At 61.2% G+C, this 17,207-nt stretch overlaps 1 protein-coding gene across 5 annotated transcripts in view; it reads right to left on the minus strand.

Annotated features, from left to right (window-relative positions):
* The window catches only part of SLC12A3 (solute carrier family 12 member 3), a 31,981-nt gene extending 16,787 nt beyond the window's left edge, over positions 1–15,194 (minus strand). For 2 of the 5 annotated variants that reach the window (XM_045533678.1, XM_045533681.1), the window contains exons 1-17: positions 14,893–15,194; positions 13,742–13,885; positions 12,309–12,384; positions 11,478–11,573; positions 11,095–11,234; positions 10,626–10,736; positions 9,603–9,714; positions 9,305–9,435; positions 7,447–7,531; positions 6,414–6,568; positions 6,042–6,149; positions 5,480–5,603; positions 3,699–3,800; positions 2,531–2,686; positions 1,942–2,041; positions 1,006–1,117; positions 503–643 (exon numbers count right to left, since the gene is read on the minus strand). In XM_045533678.1, the coding sequence (XP_045389634.1) occupies positions 503–643; positions 1,006–1,117; positions 1,942–2,041; positions 2,531–2,686; positions 3,699–3,800; positions 5,480–5,603; positions 6,042–6,149; positions 6,414–6,568; positions 7,447–7,531; positions 9,305–9,435; positions 9,603–9,714; positions 10,626–10,736; positions 11,095–11,234; positions 11,478–11,573; positions 12,309–12,384; positions 13,742–13,885; positions 14,893–15,174 (2,175 nt within the window). In that variant the 5' untranslated portion in view covers positions 15,175–15,194. Of the gene's footprint in view, positions 1–502; positions 644–1,005; positions 1,118–1,941; positions 2,042–2,530; positions 2,687–3,698; positions 3,801–5,479; positions 5,604–6,041; positions 6,150–6,413; positions 6,569–7,446; positions 7,532–9,304; positions 9,436–9,602; positions 9,715–10,625; positions 10,737–11,094; positions 11,235–11,477; positions 11,574–12,308; positions 12,385–13,741; positions 13,889–14,892 lie in introns of all 5 variants that reach the window. The other 3 variants (XM_045533677.1, XM_045533680.1, XM_045533679.1) reach the window with 2 other exon arrangements.
* Between the last annotated feature and the right edge of the window lie 2,013 nt (positions 15,195–17,207).

Genomic DNA, 17,207 nt, shown 5'->3' on the forward strand with positions numbered 1-17,207 from the left:
CGTCACCTCTACTGCCAAACATGTCCATAACCCCAAAAAGAGACCCCAGATAGTTTTTTCTAACTTTGAGACACATTTAAAACTATTGAAAAGGATTCTCATATGTTGACTCAGAACATATGAGAAAACTCAGTTAACACGTGAGAAAACTGAGTAGTAAAATGAATTGTCCAGTGGAACATTCTAGATCTCGATCCGAGGGGTGGCCATACACCACTGGGTGGTGTCTCTGTATGTAAACATTTGTCAAACCATACCTTTAATGCGTTTTACTTTAGTGTATGCAAATTGTATCTTTAAAAGATAAAAACAAGAACTGGCCGAGGTCGCACGGCCCTCCGAGTCAGTTTCCCGGGTCCCGGGCACTCGGAGAAAGTGCCCTGAATCGGCACATCTGGGTCACGGGAAAGAGGGGGCTTCAACGCGACCCCCAGGGCTTTCTGCCTCCCACGGTGTCACACCAAGTAGCGAGCCCTGTCGGGAGGCCCCGAGCCCAGGGCACCTGCATCAGCATCTGGGCGCCGCTGCGGAGGCCCTCCGCGGTGACATCCGAGTAGAAGGCCTTGATCTTCCTCTTGTTCAGCCACTTGGTGTGCCCGCTGGCGATGAGCCGGAGCTCAGGCATCCTCTGCCGGTGGGGTCCCTGTGGGTGGCAGGGCAGGTGACATCGGGGGCTGCCTTTACCCTCCGGCCTAGATTCAGCCCCTCTCCTGCCCTGGGGCTGCCGCATGGGCCCAGCAGCACCTAGAGGTCCGAGTTTTCCTTTGCAGAGTTGAGGGAGGGAAAGAGGAGGAGGAAGGGAAGGGGGAGGAAGGGAAGGGGGAGGAAGGGAAGGGGGAGGAAGGGAAGGGGGAAGAGGGAGAAGAGGAACCGGGCAAGAGGCAGGGTGGTGGGGAGAGGGCCAGGAAGGGGACGGAGCTGGGTCCCCACTCTGCCCCGAGAGGGGACCTGCATCAGGCCGCTGCCCCTGCGTACCACCCTGCTCCGCCCCCAGGGGACACTCACGATGAGCACATGGCCGCAGATCATGAGGCTGAGGCTCCGGGTGAAGGTGCCCACAAAGTCCACCAGGGCCGGGCGGAAGTTGGGGGGCCCCGTGAGCACCAGGCACTGGGGGCTGAGGGGGAGAGACAAGGGCGTGAGCCATCACCGGAGAGTCCACAGGGGTCTGGATGCTGAAGGCACCTCCCACCTCCTTTGGTGGCTGCCACACCGGGTCTCCCTTGTCCTTCCTGCTCAAGCCACCAAACTCGCCACCTGGTGCTCCTCCCTGCCCTGCCCGGCCCAGCATGGTGGTGGGAAGAATAAAGACTGGCCGTAAGGAAGCCCGTCACTGATAAAGCCACCATATTACCTGGGCAAGTGACTCAGCCTGTGTGTCGACAGGCAGCACTGGCTTGTGGTCAAAGGCCATTACTAGGTCAATCAGAGCCAGACTTAACCGGCAGTTCACCAGCTGTGTGACCTGGGGCCAGTTACTTAACCTCTCTGTGCCCCAGTGTCCTCGTTGGGGACTGGGGTTAGCAATTTCCTGGACCTTAGAGCGTTGTGAGGCTGTGTGAGGCGCTTTGCAAGTACCTGGCTCACATGACAGGTATTTCCCAATTATCTTTGTCACACCTGGTGGGAAGGGGCGGCAGGTGTGTATTCTCCTCGCCAAAGGGGGGAGTCAGCTTTGAAGAGCACCCGGGGGAGGTTTATCCCCATCGGTCTCAAGGGATTGTCACAGTGGGAATTATAACAGCAAACTGCCCAGACAACAGAGCGTGTTCCACTGTGGAAACTGAGGCACAGAGAGGTCCCTTGACTTGCTTGGCTCTACCTGATGGCTGGGCGGGTCTCCTCCACCTTGGTTTCCCCCCTGAGTGGGGGCTGCGCCCACCCTGGGTCTGCCCGGGGCAGGGGCAGGGCCAGCCCAGGGGCCCCCGGAGCTCTGCTCACCGGTAGTTCTTGATGTGGTCTTCCACCTCGTTGAGGCCCACGGCGTGGCTGAGGGCCAGGTTGTAGGAGCCGGCCTGCACCGAGGAGCCCCAGTTTACCTCTGGAGGGGGTGAGAGCAGGATCAGGACTCCCCCGAGGAGCCCAGACACGCAGAGGGCAGGAGTAGGGGAGGCCGGCCTTCTCTGGGTGCTGGGCACCTGGGGGCGGACAGCCCGCGCCCACACCCAGACCGGATGGCTGCATGTTTAAAAGTTGTATGTCAAGATATCGAGCTCTGCAAAATCCCCTTGTCACACAGACCTTCGCGATGGCCCTGGAAGCCCAGGTTCAGATTCAGAATTCTGGGCCTCCTTGGAGTCCTGCTTCTCGCTGTCCTGCCGGGCCCCCTGCCCTCCAGCAGCAGCCCCGAGGCCCAGGCGTGCACCCCAGAGGGGCCCTCTCCCAGGACGGGCTGGGGAAGAGGTGCGGGCCCCGGAAGCCGACTGGGCGTCCTTCGGGCAGGGAACTCCCGGGTGCAGGCGCCCAGGGGTGGGCGCTGAGCGGGCGCACCCCTTCGGGGGGCCGGCCGAGCCCCGCAGCGGAGACACACCTGGCTTCTTGTAGATCACGTAGAGCAGCAGGAAGAGCACGACGCCGACGGCGATGAGGGCCGCCCACCAGGTGAGCAGGAACATGATGACCACGGAGACCACCGCCCCGAACAGCGCCGCCCACTTGCTGTAGTACCGGAACGAGGGTCTCCACCCTGGGCCGGCAGCACGGGTCAGGGGGCGCGGCTGGCACTCGGGAACCTGCTCCTGGGCCAGAGCTGCCGGGCAGGGCTGGGCGGCAGTGGGCCCAAGGGGTCCCTCCCGGGGCTGGGCCTGGAGGCTCCGGAGAGGACCACGGCCCGACTCCCTGCCACGTCCCCGAGGCCACAGCCTACACCAAGCAGGAAACGTCCAGCTGTGGCCAAATACGGGACGTCCCACGTCAGCAACAGTGCTGGGGCGAGATGGAGGGGGAAGGACATGACTCTGCCTAGCTCCACGCCCGCAGGACACACCAGGGCTGCCACTGCCACTAGTGACAGGGACACCATGCACATTGAGGCCTACATAAAGGGTGGCCTGGTAATGGACATTGGCAATTTGGGGCTAGTTAAAAAAAAGTCTTTTTCCTTGAGGTTCTTTTTTTTTTTTAGAGACAGGGTCTCACCCTGTCGCCCAGGCTGGAGTGCGGTGGCATCATCATAGCTCACTGCAGCCTCAAACTCCTGGGCTGCAGCGATCCTCCTGCCTCAGCCTCCCAAGTAGCTGGGACTACAGATGCACGCCACCACGCCCGGCTTCCTCAAGACCCTTCACTGCCATCTGCCAGGAGTTTTTCACCATGAATCTGTGATATCTATGGTATGGATGGCACTCCCCAGAGCTGTGCAGTGTGCAACCTGCAACACCGTATGTGACAGCCCCAGCTGCGACCTTGGGCAATTCTCTTCCCTGTCTGAGGAATCAGATTCCTAATTTCTATAAAATTGGTGACAGAGGGACTAGAGAATCCTCTACAGACTGTAGACAGCATATTAACCCATGGAAAATGCAGTGTTTGAAAGAGAACAGCTGCTGTTATTGTCATATGAATGTTCCCTTTAATCGGTTTCAGTTTGAGAGGAGACATGGAGCCACCCACCCCCACCTGTGCCTTCCACTCCCGCCCACCCCCAGTGCCCCCGCCCCTAGGTGCCCCCTCGTGCAGCGGGCGAAGGGCTTGCTTACCGGGCGAGTTGGTGATGGAGGCGTGGAAGCAGCTGAAGTTGATGAGGGCATAGGAGCACAGGAAGAAGTTGGAAATGATGGGGGCTATGGTGTTGAGCTCGGCTTCAGGGACCCAGGGACAAAGAGGACAGCCTGTTGGGCAACTCTGCCAAGGAGCCGCCTGGCACCCTCCCTCCCAGGGTGCGGGACCCCAGACAAGCCATGGAGGCTCAGTCAGTCTCAATCTTCTCATCTGTGAAATGGGTCCATCATTTTGTGACGCTCAAAGGGACGATGTTTTGTAAACTGTAAGCTGGCTTTTAAGAGGGTGGGGGGCAGCGTGGGAGTAGACCCCATCAGGGCATGGGAGGACCAAGGGCAGTGGCTGTCACGCTTTTTGGATCACAAATTACGGTAAGAAATACATTTGCAGCGTGAGCCAGGACACCCAAGACCATGTCACAGTTCTGCCCACAGTGGTGACCTGCTCAAGAATTGGCTGCTTCTCTTCCCTGTCTCACTGTCCCGCTCCCTGCCACTGTCCCCAGCACCCCCAGCACCCCCAGATAAAACCTGCGTGTGATCCCTGTCCCAGGGCCTGCTTCTGGGGGTCCCAAAACGAGACAAGCGCCTCTCATGTGCTGGGTTCTTCTGTCTGTGATTCCATTTAATGACCCTCAGAACCCCGCCCCGAGCGTCCGAAGTCACGGTCCCCAGTCTGATGTCAAGCCAGAACCACCCAGACAGAAGGACATTGAATCTCAGTCAGGGTGCCTGGGCGGGAGATGGGTGTCTGGGCCCAGGGACACCAGGCCTGACTAGGCTTTTCCATCCCGAGTGTGGCCCTGCTGCCTCCTCATTTGGTTTGGGATCCAGGAGTGCCCAGTGTCTGGAAAGCTTCCCTCGGGCGACAGTGACTAGACTGTCCAGGCAAGTCGGACGGATTGGTGGTGCCGGCCCGAGCAGCAGGGATTCGGCAGTGGCAGGAAGGTGCCAGCAGCCTCCCCCAACCCCACTCCTGCTAGGGAGCAGGGCAATGGCATGTCACAGCATGGCCACTGTCCTTGCTGGCATGGCCACCTGTCTCTAGCGAGTTCTGCCTCTTTGGCTAAGTTAATCAGGAAGTACTGGGTACATGCACACGAGGGTGTGGGTGTGTCCATGTGGGTGAGTTCATGCACGCACGGTATCTTCCGGCCCATCTGTGACACACCTGTTATGCACTATGGCTCCCATTATGCAGATGAGGAGACGGAGGCTCAGAGAGGTCAAGTGACTAGTCTGACATCACACAGCTGGCACGCGGCAGAGCCAGGACAGAAAGTCAATCTAAGCAACTGACTAACTGGGCTCTTTCTCCTAAGGCATCTCCCACCTTGAAGCCCAAGGGGTCTGGAAGCCCAAGGTTTGGGAAATGGGTTTGTCTAGTTTATACACCTATGAGGATGTTGACCCAGCCATTTGTGTCCGCTCCCGAGGAGGGACATGGCAGCTTGTCCTGGGCTCCAAAGGTGTCCTGGGGGCTCATTCAGACCTGGGGAGGGGCTGCCAGCTGCCAAGACACAGGGATGCAGAGCAGGTAAGTCCCTTTCTAACGAAGCAGAAGGGCCACTGCCTGGCGTGGCTTGGGAGCCACGTGCATGGGGGTGGGAAAGGGTCCATGGCTTCCCCCTGTGTCTAACCGGGTGGGGCCTCCCCCCCTCGAGAGTTCTCCGCCGACAGCCCCCCGACTGCCAGGCCCGGCTGAGCGCTGGGGCCGAGGTGGGCGGCAGGGAGGGAGCCCCCCAGCCAGGCAGACTCACCGATGATGACGAAGGCCACAGCAATGGCGTAGGCCAGCAGGTAGCCGCGCACGGGCTCGTTGTTCTTGCCGTAGCCTTTGCCGAAGAAGCCGATCAGCGGGTACAGCTGGTCCAGGCACAGGCACTGCGGCAGCGGACGCCTCGCTCGCCCCTGGCCTGGGACGCGCCGCCTGCCCTGCCCCGGGCCCTCTCTGGCCTCAGCAGGGCGTCCCCCGTCTGGGTCCTCATGCCTGTCTCTGTCCAGTGGCGGTGAGCCCCCCACCTCACCATGAACACAGTGAGGGGCCGATCGCCTGGGGTGAAACTCGGACGGGGGGGTGCACACAGGCCGGCAGGGGCACAGGTGAGGTGCGGGTGGGAACCGTAGCTGTCCTTCAAGTCACACCGCAGGGAGGGGCTGCCTGCTGCAGGGGTCGGCTCAGAACGCCCCTTTCCCTTCCAGCTGGAGACCCTGGTCACATGACACCTCCGGGTCTTCGCAGTGGTCACCCAGGGCCCCGTCTAGCTGGGCCTCCCGACCCAGACCCCCCACCGCCCACCCCGCCCCCTTCCGTGGCCTCACCTGGAAGACTTTGGCGGCAGAGACGAGGCAGGCCAGGGCAGAGGACAGGGTGGCCCCAAAGATGCCAGCCGTGATCAGAGGCCCGAAGCCTGACACCACGCTCATGGTCTGCGGGGGCGAGGGGTTCAGGGACTCCCACGGTGGGGCAGAGCCGAGACCCCCCTGGGGCACCCCGGTCCCCACTGCCGGCAGGAGCCGGGCCCTGAGCCTCCACCGAGTCCGCAGCCCTCCCCTGGCGATCCCAGGGCCGCCCACAGGCAGGACCGAGCACCGAGCGCTGCAGCCCCCAAACCCTGTCCTTGCAAACTGCCGGCCCACGGCCCTGCCTCTGGCGGGCGGCCCCCTGCCGAGCCCCAGGGCACCCTGCGGGACCTGGTAATGATTGATGAGGCCGTAGTGGCAGCTGTGCTGCCGGGAGCACTCGGTGAAGTTCCAGCCGTAGCCACAGGCCAGCCCCTCGCAGGCACCCCAGCCCGGGGTCACCGTGTCGTTCAGGACCCCCGAGGCGTCACGCACCACGCAGGAGCCTGAGGGGAGGAAGGAGGGCATGGGGGGGGTCTCCTTTCCCTCCCTCATTCTGTCCTCTCCCACCCCCAAAACGCGGGTCACCGCTGCAGAGGGCAAGCTGCACAGGTGATAATAATGACAATAGCTAATACGTAGGCGCGCTTACCACGTGCCAGGTGCCGCGCTAAGTACTTGGCCACACCCGAGGAGGCAGGTATTACTATTATTTTTCTTGTCGTGGCCATTTTACAGGGTTGCAGAGAGCCTAAGTGACCTGCCCACGATCACAATGTCCTCCTTAAAGCAGAGGCCCGGGCCAAGTCCCTTGGCCACCTGTGCACAGCTTGCCTCAAAGCGGGTCGCAGGGAGCAGGCGCACCTGTGAGGCTCTCTGGTCAAGGAAGGTGTTAACAGCCCAGGCCTGGGTTGAAAGCCAGTTCCACCACTCGGTAGCTGTGTGACCTTGGGCTGGTCACTTAACCTCTCTGAGCCCCCATTGCCTCCTTTGTAAAACAGGGGAAATGACAGTACTGGGATTAAATGTGCTGGGCCACGTCAAGGGCTGGCACGTGGTGAGTCAGTTGCTAGTATCCTCCTCCTCCTCCTCATTATTATTCCTAGGGTTGGAGCACGTTCTATGCTGCGAATCTGGAACCTCAAGGTTTGGAGGGATCAGAGGAGCCCGGTCTGACCCCCCAACCCCACCACAAACTACCCCTCCCGTGAAGATGCTCCCATCATGGCCAAGGTACCCCAGAATAGGGTTCAAGGCTTCACATCCTGGGTCGCCACGTCCTCCCAGCCCAGCTCTCCCTGTTAGAGAGTCAAACCCCACCCGCGGGTCCCCTCTAGTGGTCTGGGCTCACAGACACTGCGGGGTGGCTGGGCCGGCCACTTACCAATGGTGGCTGAGATGGCCAGGTAGGACACGGTGGTCCAGAAAATGGCCATGAGTGTCCCCTTGGGGATGGCCACAGCAGGGTCCTGTAGGAGAGGGACAGAGAGGAAGGGAGGGAGGGCGTCAGGCAACCTCTGGCCTCCTCCCAGGCCCCAGCTCTTGTCTGAGGCTAACGCGGGGGGCAGCCTCCCGTGACCTTGGCACAGAGAGGAAGGGGCCTGGTGCTTAGGACCCACAGAGGCGGACGGACGCCACCAAGATCAAGGGGCTGAGACCCCATCCAAGGCCCAGGGGCTGGGGGGATCCAGGCTGTCTGAGCACGGGCGACCTCTGCAGGCGCCTCGGGGCACACAGACCAGGCCTCTGCCGGCCCCGCCCCAGATAAAGGACTGAGACAAACACTCTCTGATTCCCAGGGCCCGCCTGAACCACCCAGGGCACAGCCAGTTAGAGCCCGTCGTGCTTCAAAATTGTCTCCAATGCACAGTTCTCAATCCGGTTAAGAACATGCAGCAGGCCGGGCTCACGCCTGTAATCCTAGCACTTTGGGAGGCTGAGATGGGAGGATGGCTTGAGGCCAGGAGTTCTAGACCAGGCTGGGCAACATAGTGGTCACAGGGTGTGACCCTGTCTCTGTAAAACAGAACAATTAGCCAGGTGTGGTGGCGCACGCCTGTAGTCCCAGCTACTCGGGAGACTAAGGCAGGAGGATCTCTTGAAGCCAGGAGTTGGAGGTTGCAGTGAGCTATGATGATGTCACTGCACTCTAGCCCGGGCAACAAAGCAAGCCTCTGTCTCAAAAAACAAAGAAAGAAAAAAGAAAATGCGTCAAGGAGCATCTTCTGAGCGGGACTGGAGACCGGGCTGAGGGGTGGCTGTGATTCCAGCACGGTGCCAGGTTCCTGGCCGATCGCCTCGTTGGCCGCCACCTCCTTTGATCCTCCTGCCCACAAAGGCTCCACCGGCTTCTCCTCTTTCAAAGCCAAGCTCTAGCCCCAGCCCCACCTCCACCCAGAAGTTCTGCTGGAGCCCCTGCCAATATCAGCCTTGCCTTCTCCCCCACTGTACGGCGCTTTGTATTCTACTCTAACACTGCATTTCACTAGTATTCAGTCAACAAACATGTACTGAGCACCCAGTACATGCCGGACTCTAAGCTGCAAGGGAAGAGGGAGACAGTGGGGGCTGGCGGTTCTTCAGATGCAAGGGGAACTGACACATGACCGGCCCCACATTCGTGGGGAGCCATGACTCTGATGGAAGGGCTGGGAGAGATATAAAGTTGCAGGAGGTATTTGAAAGACAAACAGAGCTTTGTAAGACAGAAAAGCAAGGATATGGAATTGCAGATAGAGAGCGCAGGACAGGCAGAGGTGTGGAGGAGGGACAGGCAACATGGGCAAAGCAGAGGAAACTTGGGGCTGGAGCAGGGGTTGTGGGAATGGTGGCCACAGTCAGGGATGAGGTTGGACAGACAGGTTGCAGCCTTGAATGCCGAGCCAAAAAGCCTGCCTGCATGAAGGCAGTGGAGAGCCCTGGACTGTCAGCCCAGCAAAGATGTGCGTGATCAAGGCTGAGTTCTGGAAGGTCACAGCGGGGCCCGTCTTCCCCTAAGGCTGAGAGTCCCAGGAAGTAGGGAGATTAGCATTTTGGGTGTCCCCCGAGGTCTGGAACGCAGCTGGGGTCGTCGACAGTCTCAGAGGGGTGGAATGGAATCGATTTGGACCGGACTAGACTGTATTTTAGGAGCTCTGCCCACTGGTCTCAGCGCCAGAGGCGGATCCTGCTGGGCAGGGAGCGAGACCCTGCCCACAGCCCCTGCAGCGCCAGGACGCCGGAGGGACGAGTACTCAGCTCACCTTGAGGTCCCCGGAGATGTTGGCCCCGGCCAGGATGCCTGTGGCTGAGGGGAAGAAAATGGAGAACATCCCGAAGAAGCTGCCGTCCGCGCCCCGCCAGTCGGGCACCAAGTTCTGGACGAATATGTCCGCTGGAAAACCGAGGGCCGAGTCAGGGACAGCGGGGGGGGCTTGGCGGGCTGTCAGCCCCTCCGGCACCCCTGGATCCCACCCTCCCGGTGCCCACATAGTGGGCCAGATTCCCGGACAGACTGTCCCCGTCCCCAGAGCCATGGTCGGGGCCCCAACCTGCACGTACCCCGGTAGCTGAAGAAGCCTTTGGACGCCTTGTCCTCGGAGGGCGGAATCAATGTCCCCACCAAGTAGTTGGCAAAGGAGACCATGATGACGAGGAAGAACAGCACCTGGGCCTGGGGAGAGGATGCCGCCGCTTCAGGAAGCCCCACCGGGGGGACTTGCCCAGGGTCCCTCCCTCCGTTCCTCACCCACCCACTCACTCATTCATTCATTCATTCATTCAACACCCGTTGCGCAGCAAGCTCTGCCCAAGGAGCTGGGGGAACAGAGTGGACAGGATGGCCAAGGGCTCTCGTCTTGGCGGATGAGGAAGATGAATTTAGAGTAAGGACAAGCGGTGTGATGGGGACTAGGCGGGTGGCTACTGCAGCAGGGTGGCCTGGGAAGGAGTCTCCAAGGAGACGTTTGAGCAGCCCCCTAAAGGAGGAGGATGAACGAGCCGTAGAACGATCCGGGGATTCAGCCTGGTGCATCGAGGAAGGGCAGGAGGCTGGCGCAGCCAGAGCCGGAGAGCGGGGGACACGGGGGAGAGAGGCAGGGCCGCGGGGGCGGGTCCCGCCCTCGGACTTTTGGTTGGACACATGGTTTGAACGAAGCCCACACTGCCCAGCCTCCGTTGCAGCTGTGCGTGGCGGGCAAGGGACAGGGGATGCCCTCCCTACCGGCTCTTCTTCCCTCTCCCTCTGACAGCGCCGTGGGCCTGGTGCCGTGGCCACCACGGAGCAAGCGAACGAGGGCCACACCAAGGGACGGAGGCCACAGGACGGAAGGGGTCTGGGTAATGGACCCCCCAGAGCCACCACGCCTGCCCTGGGCCACATGCTGCACCCGGACTGTTCCACAACAGAGACACACAGCCTCTCTTGGCTCAGGCCCCGGTCCTTGGGGGCCCTTTGTCACAGCTGCAGAACGTGATGCCCAGCCGATACACACAGGACGCAGGACCGGGACCAGAACCCAGGTCTCACGATTCCCACTTCTCCACCCGACGACCCCCACGTCCCGGCTCCCTGTGCCTCCTTACCTTGGACTCCCACTCCATGCCAGCCAGCGAGATGCCCAGCAGCACCGTGACCGTGACCACCCCGATGATGCGGATGTCATTAACAGGGTCCACGATGGGCGTGCCGTACTCCTGCGGGGAACAGGCCAGGCTGCCTGCCGCCCCCCGGACGCCCCCTCATTCTCATTTAGGGGCCTCTGACGGGAAGTGCAACCTCACGCTCCTTCCCTGCCAATAGGTCCCTCAAAGCAGCCGCTGCACACGGGCCTGGACAAAATGTGGCCCAAAGGCCACGTGCACCCTTGAGGGAGACTTGTGGGAATGGTCCTTATTTAATAAGATTGTTACTGTCACCCACGGTGATCAGACTGTGGCCTTGGTTCCTGATAGGTGAAATCCAGGGGGAGGAGTGGAGGAGGCCCCAGCTGACCCAGATAGAGGGGGGGGGGGCACCAGGCTCCCTCCGCCCGGGGTCCCGCCCCGGCCTCACCTGGAGCAGGTCCCGCACGGTCTCCGCGAAGCCCACCGTGTGCATGGCCACACCCACGGCGTTGGCGAAAGCGAAAATGAGGCCGATGGAGCCCCCTAGCTCTGGGCCGAGACTCCGGGAGATGAGGAAGTAGGTGCCACCTATCGGGGCAGAGCCAGGAGCCGTGAAACCAGAGGGGTCGGGTGGCCGGATCGGACTCGGGGCAGGCAGAGGCCGAGGACGGGGTGACCCCGGGGCCCACGGGGCAGGAGACAGCCAAAGCCATCGTGTGGTGTGGACAGCCTGCCCGGAGCCCTCACCGGGACCACAGGAGCAGCTGGGGTGTCCCGTGGAGGGGCAGTTCAAAGACCCACCCGTCCCCAGGGTAGAGACGGGGGGCCCACCTGACTTGACCTTGCCGTTGGTGGAGATGGCCGAGATGGAGAGGCCCGTGATGGAGGTCACCGTCACCGAGAGCAGGATGATGATCCAGGTCAGGACTGTGGGGGGGGGTGAGCGCCCCAACACTCAGGGCATTTCCCAGGGGAGGAGCCTCGGGAGGAACCTATGTCTGCCTACTAAGTCACCATGCAAGTCAAGTCACTTCCCTTCTCTGAACCTCAGCTTTCTCATCTGAAAAATGGGTCTCTGTCTACCTCCTGGCATATTCTGAATAGCCAGGGAGCTCATTAGCCAACATGTAAAGGATTGGTAGGTATGGAAGGGAAGGTACCCTCCTTTAATAATAAAATATAAAGTAACACTTACAACTTGATGAGCACCTCTGGGTCCCAACTCCTGTGCTGTTTTACCTGCATCATATAAACCCCACAATGGCTCTGTGAGGCAGGCATAGTTAGCACCCCCGTTTTACTGATGAGAAATCCAAGGCTCAGAGAGGTTAAGAAACTTGCCCAAAGTCACACAGCATGGTACAGCGCTAGCATCTGAATCCCAGTCTGTCCGGAGTGCATGGTCCACATTAGAAATTGGCTCAGAGAGGTTAAGTGGCTTATTGAGGGGAAACAGAGTCAGGGAGAGCCCTTAGGTCTGCTGACTCCACAACCAGTGTGCCTCTGCCACACCACCCTGACCCCTGTCACTTCAGGGGCCCAGCTCTGCACCGGGGAGGAGTAGGCCTGGCCTGAGGTCTCTGCAGCCCAAGCCCATGGGGCCTTGGAGGACCAGGGTACAAGCACCCCTCCCTCCCTCCCCTCCCCGGAGGCGGCACTCACCGATGCCCGCCTGGGCCGTAATCCAGGGGAGCCGCAGGTAGAGGATCACGCCCCAGATGTTGAGCATGCAACGGATCTGGGGGGAGAGTGGGGTCAGAGGCCACCTGGGTGGACACCCCAAGGCCAAACACACAAGTCCCTGTCCCTGGTCATGGCGTGGCATCAGGCACCTAGGCTTAGGGGACACCGGGTCCTTTCTTTGCTTTTCCCACTTCAGTAGGTCTGACTCTCCGGTTTTGTGAGGCAGGCGGGTGACAGGCACCCGGAGACCCGCCTGTCCTTCCCACGCCCTCTCCGGCCCTCCCAGCGAGGGCTGAGGATGGCTGCAGCCTCACCACCCGCACCCTGCCCCAAGCCCAGGGTCCTGTGTCTGCCAGCCCCCGCCTGGCCCCAGCGGCTGGCTGTTGGCCCAGGGCCTGGCATTTAGGGGGAGCTCAGCAAATGCCAGCTGAGCCCATGCTCCGTGTACAAGCAGAAATCAGAGCTCAGATGGCTGTGACTTCAGCTTCCAAATTTAAAGCAAAGCCAGAGGCCACGATTGAGGCTGACGTTCCCAGGTGGAGGGGCTGGTGTGGTCTTCGGCCCCACCAGTTGCATGCTGGGAAAGGGGTGTGCGGCGTTCACAGCCCAGGGAAGTGTCTGAGGTCCTCCATCTGCTCTGAGATGCTCGACAGGGCCACGCCAGCCTCCAGCCAGCACAGTCGGGAGGGGACCCCAGACTCTGAATATGAGCCTCTGGGGGCGGGGGGAGGGCTTGTGAGTCAGATGGAGAAACTGAGGCACAGCCAGTTGGCAGCTGGCAGAGTAAGATCAAAACCCGGCCTCCTGCCTCCCAGAGCTGGACTAAAGCTTTTTCCTACATCCCATGTGGTCCTCTCTGTAAAGTCCCATAATGTCTTCCAAAGCCAAGTTCCCTTGCTCCCTTCCTGTCTGGGGACTTACTCGTGTCCTACGCTACGTCAGACCTTTCCCTTCCTCCGTGGAGAACGAGAAAAAAAATTACTATACTAGTCTGTGGATTTGTGTGTTTGGTGCTGCCACCTGGTGGCATTGAGGGGGAAATACAACTTCTTCTAATAACTCCCCGGCCGGTGTTGAGCCAATGACTTCACATCCATTAACTCATCTAATTCCCACCGTGTGACAGATGAGAAAACCGAGGCACAGGGAGGGTAGGTCACTTGCCACACGACTAGTGAGCGGCCAAGCAGAGATCTTCCCCCGGGCCAGGTCTCAGCCTAGGGGATAAAAAGGGGGTCCGGAAGCACAAACCGGAGAAAATTTGAGGTCACTGTGCAGATGGGGAAACCGAGGCCCAGGCTGGGCCCTGGGTCTGCCCCGGCCACTGGGACCTGAGAGTCAGAGCCGAGCCCGACGGGGCTGCGCTTCCCCACCCCCACGTCTGGACACAGACGCAGCCTCGCTCCACTCACCATCACCCCCTTGACCCAGCCGAAGCGCACGGGCTCTCCTGGGCTCTTCTCGCTGCCCGCGCCTGCCTCGTCCTCCACCAGCCCGTCGGTCATCTCACGGCTGGGCCGGCTGTCGAGGGCCAGGGCGTGCAGGTGTCGGCCTTCCTGCTGGGAGCCCGGAGACCACGCGTCAGCCAGGCGGGGGTGCTAGGGACTGGGTCTCTGTACCCAGCCCCTGGCCTGTGCCTCTGTGGGATACAGGTATCCCCAGACCCCTCGGCCTCCCTGGGTGTCAAGCTGCTTGAGGGGCTCCCCGGTGGCAGCGGGGAGCAGACACCACGGGAGGCTGGGAGTCCTGGGCGCGCCTGTTCGTAGCACCCCCTCCCCTCGGGAGCGCAGTGGCCTTGGAGCTGACCAGGCAGTTGTGCAGCCTGGGAAGGGGGGGGGCAGGGTTAGCGTCACCCTGGAGAGGTGAAGCAGCTTGTCCAAGGCCACACAGCGGGTCCCTGGCAGGGCTGAGCCTGGGACCCAGGCCTCTACCTCTGGGGAGTTTGTGCCCCAGGTGACTGAAGCCCCCTCCTCCAGGGCTTTCTTCCTGGTGTCACCACTCAGCAGCCCCGTGTGGAGCAAAGGGCCATGTCTGGTCCGTGGGGACCAACCCCGGGGTTTGCTCTGGGGTGGGGAGGAGCCCTGTGAATTCAGCAAGTCCCAGCTGCAGAACCAAGAATGATTCTGCCCAACTGTCAGATGGGAAAAGTGAGGCCAGACAGGGCTTGTGACGATCCAGCTCCCAGCCCCCTACTCTTCACAGTCCAACCTCCCAGGTGGCAAACCCAGTGAGCCCCCTCTCCAAGGTGGACCTTCCGTGCCCCTCCTTTCCCCGTCTCGCCCAGGTATGGGCAACCTCTGCTTGCATGCTTCCACTGACTGAAGGCTCATTACCTCTATAGCTGCCCACTCTACCTTTGGGCTGCCAGTGATTAGACAGTAAACATTATAACATGGGCCAAAGCTTTACAGCTCCCACTCCTGCTCTGTCACTGGGGCCTTTCAGCCCATGAGGGCATTCATTTGTCCTCATGGCACAAACAGAACCAAGGCTCAGAGAGGTTAGGTAACTGGGTCAAAGCCACACAGCAGGGAAGTGGCCAGTCTTCTGAAGCCGCACTTACCTTGAGGAAGGAGTGCAGGTCAGCCAGCGTGGGCCGGACCTTTCGGGGCTCCCCGGGCAGGTTGCTGTTGGCATAGTGCTCGTAGGCAGGGACGACGTCGATGGTGTTGTAGCCAAAGGTGCGCATGTAGAACGTGCTGCCGTGGGTCAGGTGGCTGGGGTGGCTGCTGTCATAGGCCGCTGGCGGCGGGGGCTCATCGCCCCCCAGCAGCGTGCTGATGGTGAAGCGCCCGCTGCACAGGGCAGGGTCCCCGGGCGTCTCTGACGCGGGCAGCTCTGCCATTGTGCGTTTGGGTGTCGGGGGAGGGGGCGAGGGCCGGCAAGGACACTCAGGGTGGTTTTATAGGCTGGGCCTGCACCAGGGAGGAGGCAGGGAGGTCGGCCCAAACCGCCCACGGCTGGCAAGCAGGGTCCCCGGCAGGGCGGGAGGTGAGCACGTGCCCACGGCTTCCACCCACCGTGTGATCACTGAGATAGGGGACCCGCCTGGGTCTGGGGGGCTGGGCTGGCCCAGAGCCAGACACGCCCCTGAGTCCTGCAGTGGCTCGTCTGTGTCTGGGGGCAGCAGGAGGCACCAGCCAGGATCCAGGAAGCGGCAGTCAGCAGAGAGGACCCTAGGGGACCCTGTAAGGGACGCTAGAGATGGCCTGGTGGCCTGAGGACCTGCTACAGGTCCCACCCTACGCAGCTTCAAAAGCCTCTCGTATGAGCATATGGTCTTTATTTATTTAGTATTTTTGAATAGATGAATGGCGTGACATTTTAAAAGATGCACACACGTATATGTATAAATCCAGCCTCTCTAGCTCCGACCTCTGTCTCCCAACGTCTCGTGTGTCCTTCCAGGGACATTCCTCCGTACACATAAGCCATTGTCGACAAGGAGCCCAAGCCAGGGCTCAGCTGATCCGAGCTGTGCTCTGTGTGCACCAACGGGGCTTGTGGCCAGCCAGCGGCCTCCAGGGCACCTCAGCGTCCCCTCAGTGTCCCCTCACACGTGGGCCTGGCTGCCCCAGGCTCTGCCTCCAGGGCCACCGGGTTATAGAGCCCGGGGAGCCAGCGCCTCCCCCCTCCACTGACGCCATCAAGGACAAAGTGCTCCCAGCTCCTCCAGGCGCCACACTGGGACCCAGCTTTGCCTTGAATGCACAGTGGCAGTGGGGGCAGCACTCTGGTCACCAGAGGCACTCAGGCCATTGCAGGGGGCAGTGGTTGGAATCGGAGTTGTGGGGGATGAAAGAGGTGGGTCAAGGTTTCAACAGATGAGCTTGGTGTGTTTCTGGAAATGAATGACGTGTCCCCCAGCTGCCACCCGGGCTCGTGGTGCCGACCCCTATGGCGATGGCCTCACCTGCAGTCACCTTTCCCCAGATACCAGCATCCCGTGGCTGGTGGGTCTGGGGCACAAAGGCCTGGGGCCCTGCCCGACTCTGAAGGGCCATCCCGGCTCCAGAGCTCGCTGGGGTTGGCTGGGCTTGGAGTCTACACCGCAGCCCCCTTCTCCCTCTGCCCGCAGGTACCGACCCCAAGAGCCCTGCACACTCACCGCTGTCTCGGAGTCTGCTACCTGGGGGTGGGGTGGCCTAGCGGCTCACAAGAGAATCACTGATCCCTTTGTCACCTCTTCTGGGTTTTCCATCTTGCAGCCATTCCCTCGACAACCAAGCCATGGGTGGTGGCAGGTGCCAGAGACACAGACGGCAGGCAATGCGCGTGCCAGCCCAGAGCCAGGGCCAGGGCTAAGTTAGGGGCAATGGGCATGGAAACAGCTGCGCCGGGAGCGCAATGATGGCAGAGATGTCCCTGGAGGAGGTTCAGGGTGGGGACAGCCAAGGAAGCCTTCCTGGAGGAGGGGACCCCTGACCTGAGCCTCAGGGATGAGTTGCTGCTCCTGGAGGCAGGGGAGGGACAGAGGCCAGAAGGCCACCGCCAGCTCTGGGCGTCTGAGCTAGGCCTGTGCTCAGGCTCCAGTCTTCAGGAGGAACATGGGGGGCACACATTTGCTCTCCCTCCCGTCCCTGCCTCTCAGGCCGGGGCTCTGAGAGCTCACACCGGCCCCCAGGGGGCCAGCTCCGTGTCCCTGGGGCCCCACGACCTCCAACGGCGAGTCGGCACTAGCTAGTCGGGAACTCACAGGGCGGGTGCCGACTGCCCGGGCACTCCCTGTCCAGACAGGCCGGGGTGCACAGGGGGCAGCTGGCCGGGCTCGGACCGCGTGAGCAGCAAACCATCATGGAGTCGCCCTCCAAGGTGAGGGTCCAGGAGCCCCACAAGGTCGTGGTCAAGTTCTCATGCCACAGTGCATTTTTCCGGGGC

The sequence above is a fragment of the Lemur catta genome, chromosome 20 (assembly GCF_020740605.2).
Source record: "Lemur catta isolate mLemCat1 chromosome 20, mLemCat1.pri, whole genome shotgun sequence".
Classification (NCBI taxonomy): domain Eukaryota; kingdom Metazoa; phylum Chordata; class Mammalia; order Primates; family Lemuridae; genus Lemur; species Lemur catta.